Source organism: Drosophila kikkawai, chromosome 2R (assembly GCF_030179895.1).
Source record: "Drosophila kikkawai strain 14028-0561.14 chromosome 2R, DkikHiC1v2, whole genome shotgun sequence".
Classification (NCBI taxonomy): domain Eukaryota; kingdom Metazoa; phylum Arthropoda; class Insecta; order Diptera; family Drosophilidae; genus Drosophila; species Drosophila kikkawai.
In genome coordinates, this window is record NC_091729.1 from 12587625 (window position 1) to 12602318 (window position 14694).

At 43.5% G+C, this 14694-nt stretch overlaps 3 protein-coding genes across 8 annotated transcripts in view; 2 read left to right on the top strand and 1 right to left on the bottom strand.

Annotated features, from left to right (window-relative positions):
• Positions 1–59: 59 nt before the first annotated feature.
• Fcp1 (RNA polymerase II subunit A C-terminal domain phosphatase Fcp1) lies at positions 60–3799 on the bottom strand. 4 transcript variants are annotated; one of them, XM_070283966.1, is made up of 9 exons: positions 3654–3799; positions 3449–3559; positions 2986–3375; positions 2774–2867; positions 2256–2692; positions 2015–2196; positions 771–1958; positions 458–676; positions 60–398 (listed from the first exon to the last, which is right to left on the bottom strand). In XM_070283966.1, the coding sequence occupies exons 2-9, from the start codon at positions 3460–3462 to the stop codon at positions 265–267; spliced, it is 2658 nt and encodes an 885-aa protein (XP_070140067.1). In that variant the 5' UTR covers positions 3463–3559; positions 3654–3799; the 3' UTR covers positions 60–264. The 4 variants fall into 4 exon arrangements, with proteins under 4 accessions (XP_070140067.1, XP_070140066.1, XP_070140068.1 ...); XM_070283965.1 differs by having other exon boundaries at positions 2986–3559; XM_070283967.1 differs by lacking the exon at positions 3654–3799 and having other exon boundaries at positions 3449–3583.
• A 495-nt stretch (positions 3800–4294) lies between these two features.
• On the top strand, positions 4295–6958 carry LOC108077960 (peptidylprolyl isomerase domain and WD repeat-containing protein 1). 2 transcript variants are annotated; one of them, XM_017171500.3, is made up of 10 exons: positions 4297–4569; positions 4627–4830; positions 4884–5067; positions 5123–5355; positions 5415–5628; positions 5684–5986; positions 6050–6168; positions 6323–6443; positions 6500–6719; positions 6774–6958. In XM_017171500.3, the coding sequence occupies exons 1-10, from the start codon at positions 4401–4403 to the stop codon at positions 6918–6920; spliced, it is 1914 nt and encodes a 637-aa protein (XP_017026989.1). In that variant the 5' UTR covers positions 4297–4400; the 3' UTR covers positions 6921–6958. The 2 variants fall into 2 exon arrangements, with proteins under 2 accessions (XP_070140719.1, XP_017026989.1); XM_070284618.1 differs by lacking the exons at positions 6500–6719; positions 6774–6958 and having other exon boundaries at positions 4295–4569; positions 6254–6348.
• Positions 6959–8326: 1368 nt separating this feature from the next.
• Positions 8327–14694, top strand: part of Pkn (serine/threonine-protein kinase N) — a 36670-nt gene continuing 30302 nt past the window's right edge. Inside the window, exons 1-2 of one of the 2 annotated variants that reach the window (XM_070284817.1) lie at positions 8327–8445; positions 9309–9651. In XM_070284817.1, the coding sequence (XP_070140918.1) occupies positions 9631–9651 (21 nt within the window). In that variant the 5' untranslated portion in view covers positions 8327–8445; positions 9309–9630. Of the gene's footprint in view, positions 8453–9308; positions 9652–14694 lie in introns of both variants that reach the window. The other variant, XM_070284818.1, reaches the window with a different exon arrangement.

The window sequence follows — 14694 nt, forward strand, 5'->3', positions numbered from 1 at the left end:
ACTACTACTGGTGTGGTGTACATTGGTTGTTAAATTTTAAATTAAACACTAGACGCTAGTCCGCTGTGACGGAATTTATTTGTAAAACATTTACAGTAGGCTTCAATTTACATCAGATCAGATTGAGAGAGGTCTTGGCTCCGGGGGACTCGCTGCGATTGGGTGTGCGATCTCTTCTTACAGGCTACTTTAAAAGTACATATTAACACCTAATACACACAGTACTGTTCTTAAGCGTAAGCGTACTCGGAGTTCGCAAAGAAGTTAATCTTCCAGGCCGAGGAACTCCCTCTCCAGGGCAGCGCCCATCATGTTCCATTCGCCGTCGTCCTCATCCTCTGGGTTGTTGTCGCTATTCGAATCGGAGCCAAACTCCAAGTCGGACGGTACATCTTCCCCTGGAAAAACAAATTTTTTTTCAATTTGTGGCTTAAGCCAGCTTTTTGGAAATTTATACCTCGTCGAAACTTGGCGCTGGGCATCTCGTCGTCGTCATCCTCTTCCTCCTCCTCCTCGTTATTGTCATCTCCCTCCTCGTTTGAGCTCTTGTCAAAGTCTATGATGTTCGGCGCCCCAATCATTACATCCTCCGCACGCGTAAAGAAGTCGTGGGCCCTGTTGGAATTGTCATCTTCTCGCTTTCGCTTCAACAGCTTCTTGTCCATGGGTGGATTTTCTAGAAGGCACATCAGTAAGTATTAATTAGCATCGAAAGAATGTGCACGAGCATGAATGTAATTAGCATTGTCAGCACTTTTCCACATGCTTACCAAAGTTGACTGGCCCCTCGTCGCTGGACGAGTCTGATTCGAAGAATGTCTCGTAGTCCTTGTTCATAGACTCAATGTCCGCATTGGTGAAGACCAGCAGCGGGTTGAGGGTCTCGCGGAAGTTTCCGCTCTGCTCCTCCTGCTGCTTGCTGCTCGAGGGAGAGATCTCGGACCGCTCGCTGTAGTTCACCACGTGCTCGGGACTGTGACAGTGGGCGGGTGGCTGGCGGCCCTTGTTGCGCACCTTGCGGTCCAGCGGAAAGAGCTTCTCCTCCACGTGCTCCCAGCGCTCGGCGCAGGTCCACAACCAATTGGCATTGACTACCTTGATGTTGGCCTCCTTCTTGGCCGCGTTCACCTTGTAGGTGCCGGCATTTACCGCCACCAGATGCGTGATTCCCTTGCCGATGTTTGGCTGTACCTCGGCCCCCAGACTCTTGGCAATGAAGTAGGCCCGAGACTGTTCCATCTTCATCTGCGTGGGCACCAGCCCGGAGAACACCAGGTTCTGGCCGCGCAACACCTCACATCGGATCTTGGGAACGATGATCTTGAGATCGGGAATTTCTGTGGTCTCGTCGTAGATGGCATAGAATCTTTTGTGAATGTTGCGCAGTATGACCTCCAAGTAGAGCAGGTAGTCGTCAGGATCCTCGATTTCGATTTGCTTTTGCCCCTCGTTTGGTGGCGTGCTTTTTGACGTGGAGGCTAGATCTTCTGCTTTAGCCTTTGGGCTGTTTTCCTCAGTCGAACTGGTGGAAGATGCCACAGCCACCTCTGTTTCTTCGGGCGGCGTGACTTCCATTGCCGTGACGTCGGCCTTTGTGCTATCCTTGGAATTTTCGTCAATAACGACTACGTCTTCGCCCTCGCTGGCCGGCTTTTCCGCATCCGGTGAGCCCGGAGAGCTGTCTTCTATGACCGCTATCTCCTCCTTGGAGGAAGTCTTGCCATTCAGCTTGTCACTCGGCTCCTTGGGTGTCTCTGTGGTGTTTGAGGAATTTGAAACTTCGGGGTCCTTGGCTTCGCCGCCCTCTAGTTCAAATGTATCCACTGACTCCTCATTGTCTCCTCCCTCATCGTCTTTGCTTGTGCTTGAGACCGTATTATCACCCTTTTCTGTGTCTTCGGGCTTTGCTTCACTGCTGGACTCGACTTTGTCTTTGTCTTCCTTCTTCTCGGTAATCTCTGCAAGAACTTTGAAAGTTGTAGAGATATGGAAATTGGTGGAATAGCTAACCCACCTTTGAAGTCAACGCCTTCGCCGTCCAACTCGTGCTTGGACAAGCCCGGCGGGGCATTAATATCGCCCGTGTGCTGAAAGAAGTGGTAGGGTTTCACTTGAATCAAATTGGAGGCCATATTCCACACATCCTCCCGGTCGTCAATGATGCACACCATGGAATCCCCGTTGGGAAATAGAGCTCTAAAATTCAAGGAGTTTTTCTGGTTAAAGAAATGTAAAAGAAGAGGACAAGTCCTTACTTTAGGTTATCCGTCTTGCTGGTGGCATTGAAACACTCATCCCTGGACAGGATCCGGTGCGAGAAGAACTTGCCCTCCGGGTCCAGGAGCTGGGCTATCATGTGTGCGTAGTTGCGCGCTCCGAAAGTGCAGATGTGCAGCTCATACAGCTGGGACATGCGCTCCAGGAACTCGGACGTGCCTGGGCGCAGGCGCGTGTGATACCACGGCGATTGGGGTCCGTACAGCTGAAAGTGGTAGATGCCCTTGATGTTGTTCGGCACCGTGTCATTGGTGGTGTGGATCACCGTCTGATCGAGATCGACCAGCAGCACCAGCTTCCGATCGGCCAGCAAGCGCCGGGTATCGTCATGGCCGAGCTTCTGGGCCAGCTTTTGGGTGACCTTCAGATCGGGCATTGTATGCACCATGGGCACCGACGCCTCCGACGTTTGGCCCTGCAACAGAAATGGTAGGTATGCACTGGTTGACGAACAACAGCCAGCCGGTGGTGGTAGATATGCCGTGTATTTACTCACATTCTCGTTCTGACGCAAGTCGGCACCGCAGTCCGCGCACATGTCCTTGATTACCGTGGTGTGTATGCACTCCGACAACTCCAGAATGGCATCCCTAAAAGGCGGGAAGGGAAGGTAGGCTCAGTTCGTGTGTATACGGCTGCATAATTGCATTCAACACCCATGCTCCCACGCACATCCCAGCGGCACCCAAAGACCACAGAAAAACTCACCCCTTTGACAGCAGCTCCCCATCCTTGCGGAGGCGCTTCTTCACCACCCCGGCGCGCTGGGACTTGTACTTCTGGACCGCCGAGTCGCCCGATTTCCCGGGCTTTCCGTCCTCGCCCACTGGCTGGTAGAGAAACAGAATTTGCGCGGCCGACACGAACTGTCCCTCGCGTACCCGCCATTTATTGATTACCGCTCTCGTCTCAGTCTCTCCCAGCGCTGCTCTCAAAACAATGATGCCGCCGCCACCGCCACCGCCGCCGCTACCGCCGCCACCTACGTTTCCTCCGCCGTCATCGCCATCCGCTGCTGCTGCGGCGGCCACGCCCCCCGCCGTTCGGCTGGGCGCGACGCCCTCCTCATCCGATATGTTCTGCATCGCTGCGCTTGTACTTTTATATACAATTAATTTGTTTAAATCTCCTTGTTGTGTTTGCAATTTGTGTGAATATTGCAACCATTCACCTGAGAATCGCCATTCACCACTGGCCATGGAACAGCTGACCGCGGGCGCAGATGCAGCCCTGGCGGGAAACGCTCTCAGATTTGAAATTGGAGGAGTATTTCGGTCGTTTTCTGAGTTGTCACGGTAATAAGATATATTCTTATGTTAGAAAATTGTAGATTCTTTTTTTGCACTGGCGTCATGAATACTATTTTCGCAAATTACCTTTCAATAGTTGTTAATAAGCCACACTTGAAAATATAGGCGTATATTAGCGAAGGGTGAAGTTCTGGCTTTTAAGGGTTTCTTTATATTTTCTTTTTTTTAGTTTAATGGCGTTTGGTCTTCCGTAATTCTTTCCACTTTCCTATTGTGAAAAATTTTCAAAGGACTTCATTTGTGCATGTTTTTGACAGCTCGGGTTATCGAAACCTATAATATCGAAACATATAGACATCGAAACTATCTATTTTCCACCATTACGATAATATCCACATTATTAATTTTAAATTATTTAATCTTTAATTAAAAATTACTAATAAATCTAAACTCAAAAAACAAAACTTAAAAAAATTAAATACGTAAACCTTATCTTATTTTTAAAAGCTTTTTAATAAAATCATTAATTTGTTATTTATTTAATATTACTTTGAGTTTCGCCCTCTAAAGAAATGGCTAATACAGTATATTCTATTTACATCAATCGATTTTCGCTACAATGATGCATTAAAGTGGAATATAGTTGTCTTGCTCGCACTTGTGTAAAACGCTATAGCGCTGTCAAATCTTTAATGAAGTAATTATACTGCGCCAGTGTCATACGGCTATAATTAATGCGCTAGTATCATAATAGTATTATCGATATTTTCACACTCCATGCACAGCTGATTATAGCGGTTTTGCAGCCCTGGTCCGCAAACGGCGGTAAAAATCTCACATTCCGTGTGTTTATTGTTTGTTATTCCACACGAAATGAGTGAAAAAGGCGACAAGGAGGATCTTAAGCGCAGTGCGCCAGCAGAGGAGGAGGAACCTGAGGCGGGAGCACCGGCAGACGCCGAGGGAGAGGGCGAAGATGATGCCTGGATAGGACCAATGCCTTCGGAGCAAAGCGCCCCTGTGCCGGCCAAGAAGAAAAAGGGTAAAAGTCAGCAAATAAGCATATTTACGCATTATATTAACCCCTAAACAATTACAGTGCTGCCCTACGAGCACATCTTCCTGGAGAACCTGCCCAACGCCGAGAGCTACGAGCGGAGCTACATGCATCGCGATGTCATCACGCATTTGGTGTGCACACGAACGGAATTCGTGGTGACCGCCAGTCTGGATGGACACATCAAGTTCTGGAAGAAGGGCGAGCTGGGCATCGAGTTTGTCAAGCACTTTCGCAGCCATCTAGGTGGGTGCTAGCTTTACCTTTTGCTAACCAATCATTAATAATGTCATATTTAGTGCCCATCAAATCGCTGACCACCAATGACAGCGGCACGCTGCTCTGCTCGGCGTCCACAGATCAAACAGCCAAGGTCTTCGATGTGGTCAACTTTGACATGATCAACATTATACGGTTGGGCTACACACCACAGTGCAGTGAGTGGATAAGTGGTCCAGGAGATGCTGTCCAAGCATTGGCCATGTAAGTAGGCCGAAAATTGGTTACAACCTAAATTTGATGCATCATCCCTTTCTAGAGCGGATTCAGAGTCCAGCTGCATTCACATTTACGACGGACAAGGAGGCGGCGAGGTGCTACATACACTGGAGAAACTCCACTCGGCGCCAGTGCTGGCCATGTGCTTGAATGTGGCCATGGATACTGTAATCTCAGTGGATCGCAACGGCATCTTGGAGTATTGGCAAAACTCCAAGCACGATTACAAGTTTCCCCAGCGACTGGTGAACTTTGACTCTAAATTAGACACGAGTAAGGTTCCTTTTCAGTATTACTTTACCTTTACTCGAATTTAATTTCCTTTTTTCCAGGTCTGTTTGAATTTGCCAAGCAAAAGACCCAGGTCACGGGTCTTGCAGCCTCGCCAGATGGAAAGCGCTTTGCTGCCATTTCCACAGATCGCAAAGTTCGAGTCTTTCAGTTCAATACGGGCAAAATGATCCGGGTATTTGATGAGGCGCTCTCCACATACACGCAAATGCAGCAGACCCAGCACGCCCTGCCCAACATGGAGTTTGGCCGAAGGTATTAAAGCTTGTAGTTTTTAATTGAATGTATATTTATGAGATTCCTTTGGTAGAATGGCAGCTGAAAGGGATCTGGAAAAGACCGCTCAAAACACAACCCTCAATATACTGTTTGATAGCACTGGCCACTTTATACTCTATCCCACCATGCTGGGCATCAAGGTGATCAATGTGGTAACGAATCGCTGCGTCACTATATTGGGGAAAACGGACAACATACGACCACTGCAGGTGGCACTTTTCCAGGGAAGAATCAAAAGGCAAAAGGCAGCCATAACGCTCGAACAGGAGGCGAGCGAGAATCCGGCCCTACAGAATATTTTAAACGATCCCACGGCATTTTGCACGGCCTACAAGTAGGTTTGAGTAATTATTCTGTTTAAACTTCAATTTAATAATTTGAATTGTTTAAAAATTAGGAAAAATCGCTTCTACTTGTTCAGCCGAAGATTGCCCTCGGACCTGCAGGATGTCGATCGTGATATATTCAACGAGAAGCCTTCCAAAGAGGATATTATCGCTGTTCCAGAGGCCACAGGTAATTGGAAATTCACTTATTTTTGTTCTTAACCATTACTAACCTGCTACTAACCACTTTTTCCTGCCACGCCAACACTTTCAAGACGAAGGTTCAGTGTCTTACGTTTTAAGATTGTTCGTATATTTAATGTAAATTGCTTAAATCATTTTAGTTGTTCAACGTATTTATGAAAATGTGGTCTTGCACACCACCAAAGGTGATGTTCATATGAAACTGTTCTTCAAGGAGGTGCCAAAAACCGTGGAAAACTTTTGTGTTCATGCCAAGAATGGGTAAGACTTTCAGTTAAACATTTCGACTACTAATTTTAATCATGAAATTTCTCTAGCTACTATAATGGTCACATATTCCATCGAGTGATCAAGGGCTTTATGGTGCAAACGGGCGATCCTACGGGCACTGGCACTGGCGGAAAATCCATTTGGGGACATGATTTCAAGGACGAATTCGTGCCGAGTTTGAAGCATGATCGTCCCTACACGGTTAGCATGGCGAATGCGGGTCCCAACACCAATGGCAGTCAGTTCTTTATAACAGTTCTGCCCACGGTGAGTTGTTTATAATTTTAAAAAGGAATACAAGTTAAAATTAATCATTTCCAGCCTTGGCTTGACAATAAGCACACGGTTTTCGGACGCGTGTTTCGTGGCATGGAGGTGGTTCTCAACATATGCAATTCAAAGGCAAATCCCAAGACGGACAAGCCCTACGATGACATTAAAATAATATCCATACATCTAAGTAATTGAGCGGAAGTTGTAAATAAATTAATAATTATTTTCTACAATTTCAAAATCTTAAAATTGAGCGTCGGTAAATTAGCGTCGGTGAGGTAGCGGCGAAATGGGATCAGCCGGCTTCGTCTTCAACCGTGGTGAAGCCCACGCTGCCGGCCCTGACCACGACAGTCACGGGCACTAAGGGAACCGTCATCTCTGCGTTCGGCTCCCTGCCCAAAAAGCCAGCCGTTTAGTCTTGAAGGAAATTATACAAATAACAACAATTAACAATTAATTAAATAATAAAATATAAAGCCTAGTACTGTGACGACGAAAATCCTATTGGAGGGAAAGTTGAAAGAAAAAAGTGGCATTGACCAGGGCTGTCAAGGCGAAGTCCATAAAGTGGGATTTAACACAAAGGACATTTTAATGCTATTGATTAAAGGATTAAATACCTTAATTTTTTTTTTCGTAAATTTTTTTTTATTTTTTGTTTTTAAAGTTTAACATCTTAAGAATATTGTGTCCAACATCGATCAGAGTGAAATTGACGAAGTTATGCGGAGTTGAACGAAGGTCGGTTGGTGTTCAATGCATGGGAATCACAAAGTTTAAAGCGCTCTCCTGAAAAATTCAATTTTTCAAATCGGTGTACACGATTACAGAAAAACTACTGGACCGATCGATTTGAAATTTGGCACACACATTTTTTAACTAATTCCTCAGGTATTCACGTCGGCCTTTTTTTAATTTTTAATTTGTATATATTTTTAAATTAAGAAATAACTTTTTTTTTTAGTCAAAAATCGGGTTTTTGACTTTCAAATTTCCTAAAAAATCACAATAAAACTAAAAAAAAAAAAAAAACGCTTCGTGAATACCTCGGGACACTTATCCTTTAACGAATGAGGTATAATTTTTTTTAAATCGGATGATCCTGTGGACTGTTAGGATGTACACCGCAAAACAACTTTTTTTGGAGGCGACTCTGGAGATTCCCTATAACTTCTCTACTTCGAAATATTTTTCAATACAAAATTTTACAAAAATTATTCAAATGTTGTGTTATTATATGGTATTTAATTCATTAAGCTAACTTTAGCCGTTCCGCCACAATAATTTTTTGAAAAGTGGCCTTTTTTGCACCGAATTAACCTTACCCCCCCCCTTAACAAATTTGTTTACAAACAGCTGTCCAGTGTGACCAAAGAAAATTTTTCTTAGAAAAACCTTAAACGCCATAAAAGGTACATTTTCATGGCGTTTCATGGCTTTTCCTTCATTTTTTTGGTCACACTGGTTATGAGAAATTAAAAGAGAGATGGTTCGAGTCTTCGCTGGAGTCTAAATCGATAACATTTTCATAGCCGCTAGTCTGGCCACACTGCTCTTAAGCTAAACTGACCGTTTCTCCGTCAAAAACAGTTGGCCACACCGTTCCCAAGTTAGTATTTTTCGTTTTTAATCGTCACAAAAGTACGAATAAAAACAAAGCCGTGTTTATTCTGTGCATGCAGGCGTCCGCACCGACGTTTTGATTTTGAAACCCCCAGTGCGTGGTAACTAACTAATTTGCAACATCAACAGACACCTGGACACCGAGAGAAAAGAGAGAAGACAACGCAGCAGCAGTGCAAGAATTTTTCGATCTGGACCGAGCGTGTTGTGACAGTGTGTGTGTGCGAGCGAGATAACATGAGATTTGTTCAAAGAAGATAAAAAAAGATGAAGAAGATGCCGTCCAAGTAGATAAATCCCTGTGAGCGTGCGTGTGCGTGCGAGTGTGTGTTTTTTTTGTGCGCTGGCTGAACATTTTGTTTAAACAATCTTGGCCGTGCGATTATTTCAAGGTGCATATAAATGCGGATGTGGCCATTTACACGCTGCGGCAACCGGTATTTCGTCTCTCTTTCCCCCTCCTTTTTCGCATTTGGCTCTGCGCGAGCTGCTCTTTTTTGCCGCCACTTGCACATCACCCCTCCCCCTCGCACTTGCGACTAGCTTATTTATACAACGAATTGCAAGAGCGGAACCCCAGAGGAAGAGGAAGGCGAAAGAGAAGAAGGAGCACGTTCAATTGGAGCCAATTTCAATGGGAGGGGAGGAGGCGCCATTGTCTCTGGAATATGCATAATATTTAGCAAGCAACAATAAGAGGGCGAACCGGGAATGAAAGAAGGGGAAGAAGAGGAAGCGCGGCAAGAAGAAGCAGAAGAATCAGCCCCATCTCTTTGTTCCCCTTGAATACAATAAAAAAAAGCAACAATTGTAAATGACGCTCTCCGTCTCTGTCACTCCTTCTCTCTCACCTTTTGCGGCGCTGCCACTTGTTGGTGTGCTGTTGTGTATGTGTGTGCATGTTGCCCTGCCCAAAACAACTGAATTCTATTCATTTTTGTTGTTTCTCGACCGCAGGAAATCAAATGAGAGCGCGCATTCGATAAAAGAGATAAAGGAAAATACTGTTCGGCATCAGGTGTTGAGGTGTTAAACAATTCCAGTTCCAAAAACGCAAAGAAAAGTAAACAAAAAAGCGAACGCGCCGCGTGTATTTATACATACAACTGCACCTATGTCTGTGTGTGTGTGCGGCGCCAATCAAAAGCCAAAAATCGTCCATAACTGACGGCTAAAAGACACAAACAACAAGAGTAATAATAATAATAACAAAAACCAGCAAAAACAACAACGACCAGCGAGGGCATCGAGTGATTCAACAGGCTGAACTACATAAACCATGTCGGATTCGTATTATCAGGTGAGTCTCGTTAGTGTGTGTGTGTGTGTATGTTTGCGTGCGTCTACCGGTCAAATCAGTTGCTTAATATTTTCCATATCAGCCTAGTAGCTCCCTCTCCCTTGCACCACTTCTTACCCCGTCTCGCTCTGTCAGCTGTGGGAAATGGAACATTCCAACGGTTAATACAGACGAACTTTGTTAGTTTTGGATATTCTTGTAAAAGAATTCTGACAATTAGTTAAATTATCTGTTATTTTATTTATATATACATTTTTTTAAAAATCATTCTTAAATATTGATCATTTGTTCTTACAATTTTTAATATCTTTTAAACATATTCAAAGAACTGCTTTATTATGCCTATACGCTTTGTGTATGTTCTTTAAAGATCCCATAAATGTTCCTTTAAATGTGATATTCCCTCGCTACAAGTTCTTTCAAAGAACAACTGTAGCTAAGATAGCCCATATAGAAAAAAATAAGACTCATGCCCGCTCAGAGCCATTTCCTGGGTCGTCCTTTATGACGCACCTGTTGCGTACGGGGAGTTTCCGTTTTAGCTGACGACGGAAGCCACTTGTGGGTCATCCCCGAAGCTCTCTTGACTTGGCCCCCAGTGGACAGAATTAATAGCCTGCCGTGCCAATGAAAGCGGCAACAAATGGCTCTGCAAATGACATCACTTTCGTTAGTTGGCGTGCACAAATCGCGTTCCACATTCAAATTCACATTCCGTCGTTTGCCAAGTGGCAATTGGCATAAGTGCGTGACCCGATGCCTAAAAATAGACCCCCCAACCGTTGAAATCTGTACGGTCTTATTAATACCTTATAGGTCAATTATATGTGCACTTGAAAAACAGGAGAATTTTTAAGCTGTATTCAGGACTAAAAAAATATTTATAATTGTTTCTTAGGATTTTTAAAATATTTGCTAAAAGTAAAGTATATCTATATCGCTCTGAATTAAGCTTAAGAATATAGGGATCTTATTTTTGTAGTACTAAAATATGTAAATATTCCAAACGAAAAATTTTTATGATAATTCGTTATTGGTCACTTGTCTTTTTGTCTGTGTAGAGCCATTATTGCCTAGACTGCAATTAGTTCGGGTGCCCGGCAATCAGTTGTGATTACAGGGTATTTAACTGTGCTGGCTATAAATAGACCCGCTGTCAAGTTGTTTTGGTCGATGCAGAAACTGCAGTTTTGCCGACGCCGCCGCCTCCTTATCGCTGCACCCGCTTATCGCTATTTATTAGCTCTATAAGCAGCTTCTGTTTTTGCTGTTCTTTTATCGGGAACACAACCGAGCAGCATCCATCACGTAGTGAATGACCGTCGTAATTTGATTATGACTCAACTCAAGTTAAAAGAATCTGAGAAAATCATTCAGTGCTCTGCTAACTGACCTATTAAGTTCACCCGATGAACCATTCACGAAACCCCCGAGCGATTTTCAATGGTAAATCCGTTGTGCATGGATTTTGAAAGTAAGAAATCTATACGAGTATTTGTATATATAGGAAATCGGTGGTGCCTGGCCAGAAAACCAGATTCCTGAAGGAGGAGCATTACCGGCCTGCCAGCTCCTACTTACATACTTTTGCCATTTACGGTGCGGTGGTGCACCTGAAGTTGGAGACGAGACCGCAGGTTGGCTGGCTTCTTTCGTTTTGGACTGAAACCGGTTTCGGTTTCAATCTGAGCCATCTTGGCGTTGTTCTAAAAGCTGCTTGGCAGAACAGGGTCAGCCAGTTGGCACGGAAAATGGCAAGAAAAATTCATGGCTAGAAGAATTTGAAGAAAAACTCCTGGAGTAACTGAAACATATACAGTCTTAATAGGCTTTCTTTAATTATAAGATAAATAGCCGCATTTGGGACATCTTGCTTATTTTCACCTTGAGTCTTTTGAGTTTGGTTTCAAGCATTTGTTGATTTGTTTAACAAATTTGCAATAAGCAAGAGGCCTGGACAAACACACTTGCCAAGCATGCGGAATGTTAGGCAAACAGTTGTTGGCTTGGCTGGCTTGGTATGGCGGTTTGGGCCCATCAAGTGTCACGTGTCCCTGCTTCTGGCCCTCCGCTCTCGCTTGGCCACATCTCTGGCATTATTGTGTGGCCACATCTTGGCCACTGACAGCCTGTCAGAACAAACAAAGGGCCACACAGGGCCACAGGATGGAATGGTATGGAATGGTAGGTGGTTGCGAAGCAAAGGGATCCGGGCTTCTGGTCGGGCTGTTGTTTACCTCTTGGCTCAGACTGCAGTCAGTAGAGTCACTGCAACTGAAAGATAATTCCACCAACTTGACAATGCCCCAAGTAAACAAATTAAGGGTTAATTTTCACTCTGAAATCCTCTCTGTAGTCTCTTTAGTATTATACTTATTAAAATTGAATACAATTACTCTGAATTGAGCTATAAACAATGGGAATATATTTGTGATATAAGGTACTATAAGCAGGAATAATAGAAATAGAATAAAGAAATGGTCATAAAAATGGGCTTACTTTAAATGTAACGCAAAAATAATCCTAAAAATATATTTTCAAAATAAGTAATCAATATACTAAGTAATTCTTTGAAATTCCTGGGATGAGTTAAGTACATCGAATTTCCACTGTCAGATAAGACTTATAGAGTGATTTCTTCTTTGGAATGAGATGTACACACATAATATATTTATATACCCTATTTTCCGTCCGACTGACTTTCCCCTATATATTTTCAGAATAGAAATGCCGTTGAGTGCAATCTCTGAGAAGATGTAGATACTGCGTGAATTCCTTTAATTAAATTGCCACTCAGTCTTCGTCTTGTTTCTACAATTTTTCACATTTTCCTTTCGAGTCTTCGTGCTTTGTTTCCGCACATTTCTGTTTTGCACGAGTTTTCCTCTCTCAACCCTGAAGATGGTGGGGATGCATTTCATTAAATTCAATTTGTATCTATTAAGTCTGCTCGATGGAGGCTGCTGATAAGCTATCATACTGCGACTAGTGATTTCGTGATTTGTTTATGTAAATTTTTAGCTGCGCAAAAAAGTTTTATTTGATTTAAACGGTGATGCGACTTAGTCTTGAGTTTACTGACTTTCTGACGTAACCGATTTGCTCCTTAAGAAACTGAGAAATTTTCCCTTTCTCACCCAGAGCTCTACAGATTAATTCGTTTATTTTTCATGGCTATATAGTAACATAGCAAGTTGTTGTGCTCTGTACTGATGATGATGATGTTTTTGTTATCAATTCGACCCTCGGAGCTGCTTTGCTTGCTTACATAAATTGAGCAATTAAATGTTGCAAAATATATATACATTTATATAGTCAGTGAGTGCTAGTCAAGCGTTCAATCGGACATTTTATTTCCATTAGTTTTTCCGATTTTCCCCTAGAGGCCAAAGAAAGTGAGTGTTCCGCGAGGGGTCGTCGTCGGTGGAAAAGCATTGGAAATCATTTAATTAACTCGCTGCCTGCCCCTTGTTTTTGTTGTGTTGTGTCTGCCGCCTGCCGTGGTTATATCACATTCACTGGCTGCCCCTCTCTGCATTTGACTAACTTAATTCATAGCTCGTTATTGCCTGTATAACCATGTCCCGGACCAGCCCCGATCTCCTCCTCACACCCCCCGCCATTTCCTAACACCGTGGGCACATTTAATTGCTGCAATTGATGAGTTCAATTGCGCAAATTATTGCGCTGACTTTGTGCCACAGCTGCTGCTGCTGCTGGTGCTTCTTTCCTCGCCGGATCGATATGAGTTTGTGGGGGCTCGAGGTGGTCGCCTGATTGGATTGCTGTGGCCTTGTTTATGGGCCAGGAACTTGGAGCAGGTGAAAGGATAAGCACAAAAGGAAAATCTATTTAAAAAAAGGGGGGAAATCAAGCAGTCCTTTGTTGCTTAGAAAGTGGCTTTAATGGAGCATGAAATGAATTTAAATAACGTTGTAATTATTAAGTTATTCGGGGTTTCATCAACGTTTCTTCATTTAATGTTTCAATATGTTACTTAATAGAAATATTTCGCAGAACAGCTAAGTAACGGATAAAACGGGAAAAGGTTTTTTTCGGGTGACTTATGATCGGAAGAATGGACTGGACTTGTCGCATTTTCTTTTGGCAAATCTCTTTTGCCTTGCGAACGGGTTTTCCCCTTGAACTCGAAACATTTGCAAAAACTCGATTTTTGGCGCATGCAGGTGTCCCCAATTACAGTGGATTCTCGAAATTGGGACAACGTTAGTTAGCCAGGTTCCTCGTTTGGCTTGCAAATGATGTGTGCGCTGCTCCAGCCACGACGAAAGAAGGAAACTGAGAACCACAACAAATGCAGAAACTAGTTGTTGCGCCAACAAGTAGAAGTAGTAGTAGAACTTGTCTAGTTTGGCAACGGAAAAAACAAATAGAAATGTTGGCCAAGGAATGTGGTGCACCTTCTGATGCGATTTGAACTTGCCACAGTTGCTTGCCACTTGAAGTTGCCATAGTCGTTGCAGCCGTTGCACGTGCAACCATCAAACAGCTGGCTTTTGTTGTTTGTTTGCTAGTTTTGTTTGCTGCTTTGCTGCTCCTGCTTGTCTCTCCTTGTGGCCCAATCATTTCCATCCAATTTTCTTTGGCGGCTGTTGGTGCTGCTGCTGCGGTAACATTGGTTTCTATATAATTTTCGTAATTTTCACTTTCACTCAACCAAAAACGTACAAAATGGCCAACAAAAACAAAGGCCAAGTTACAACTGCGCCTCCAACTGCGGCTATTGGCCATAAAGCATTTTTCAATCAAATTAACAGCATGTTAATAGCACAACAGAGACATGCCATTTGCGCCGCATATGGGGAGTGAGAAAGATATGGAGACAGGGTTTATATCATTTACAGGTGCACAGGAAAGAATATTTACATATATTTGAGGGGATAAGTGAACATTTTGTTTGAAAGTTGCGAAATACGAGAGTTAATAAAAGCTTATAAAAAAACTATTCAGTATGTGCATTTTTCTGTAAGTTTTGTTTTGGTACTCTTTATTTAACAATTCTTCAAGGCTTTATTCTTACAT

Bases quoted from the DNA above. Each gene is read 5' to 3' on its own strand.
- LOC108077960 (XM_017171500.3), top strand. From the start codon at position 4,401: ATGAGTGAAAAAGGCGACAAGGAGGATCTTAAGCGCAGTGCGCCAGCA. The intron at 5,987-6,049 runs GTAGGTTTGAGT...TTTAAAAATTAG, and splicing joins GCATTTTGCACGGCCTACAA to GAAAAATCGCTTCTACTTGT. The intron at 6,444-6,499 runs GTAAGACTTTCA...AAATTTCTCTAG, and splicing joins TGTGTTCATGCCAAGAATGG to CTACTATAATGGTCACATAT.
- Fcp1 (XM_070283965.1), bottom strand. From the start codon at position 3,476: ATGGCCAGTGGTGAATGGCGATTCTCAGGTGAATGGTTGCAATATTCA. The intron at 2,197-2,255 runs GTAAGGACTTGT...CTTGAATTTTAG, and splicing joins AGCAAGACGGATAACCTAAA to AGCTCTATTTCCCAACGGGG. The intron at 1,959-2,014 runs GTGGGTTAGCTA...AAGTTCTTGCAG, and splicing joins CGAAGGCGTTGACTTCAAAG to AGATTACCGAGAAGAAGGAA.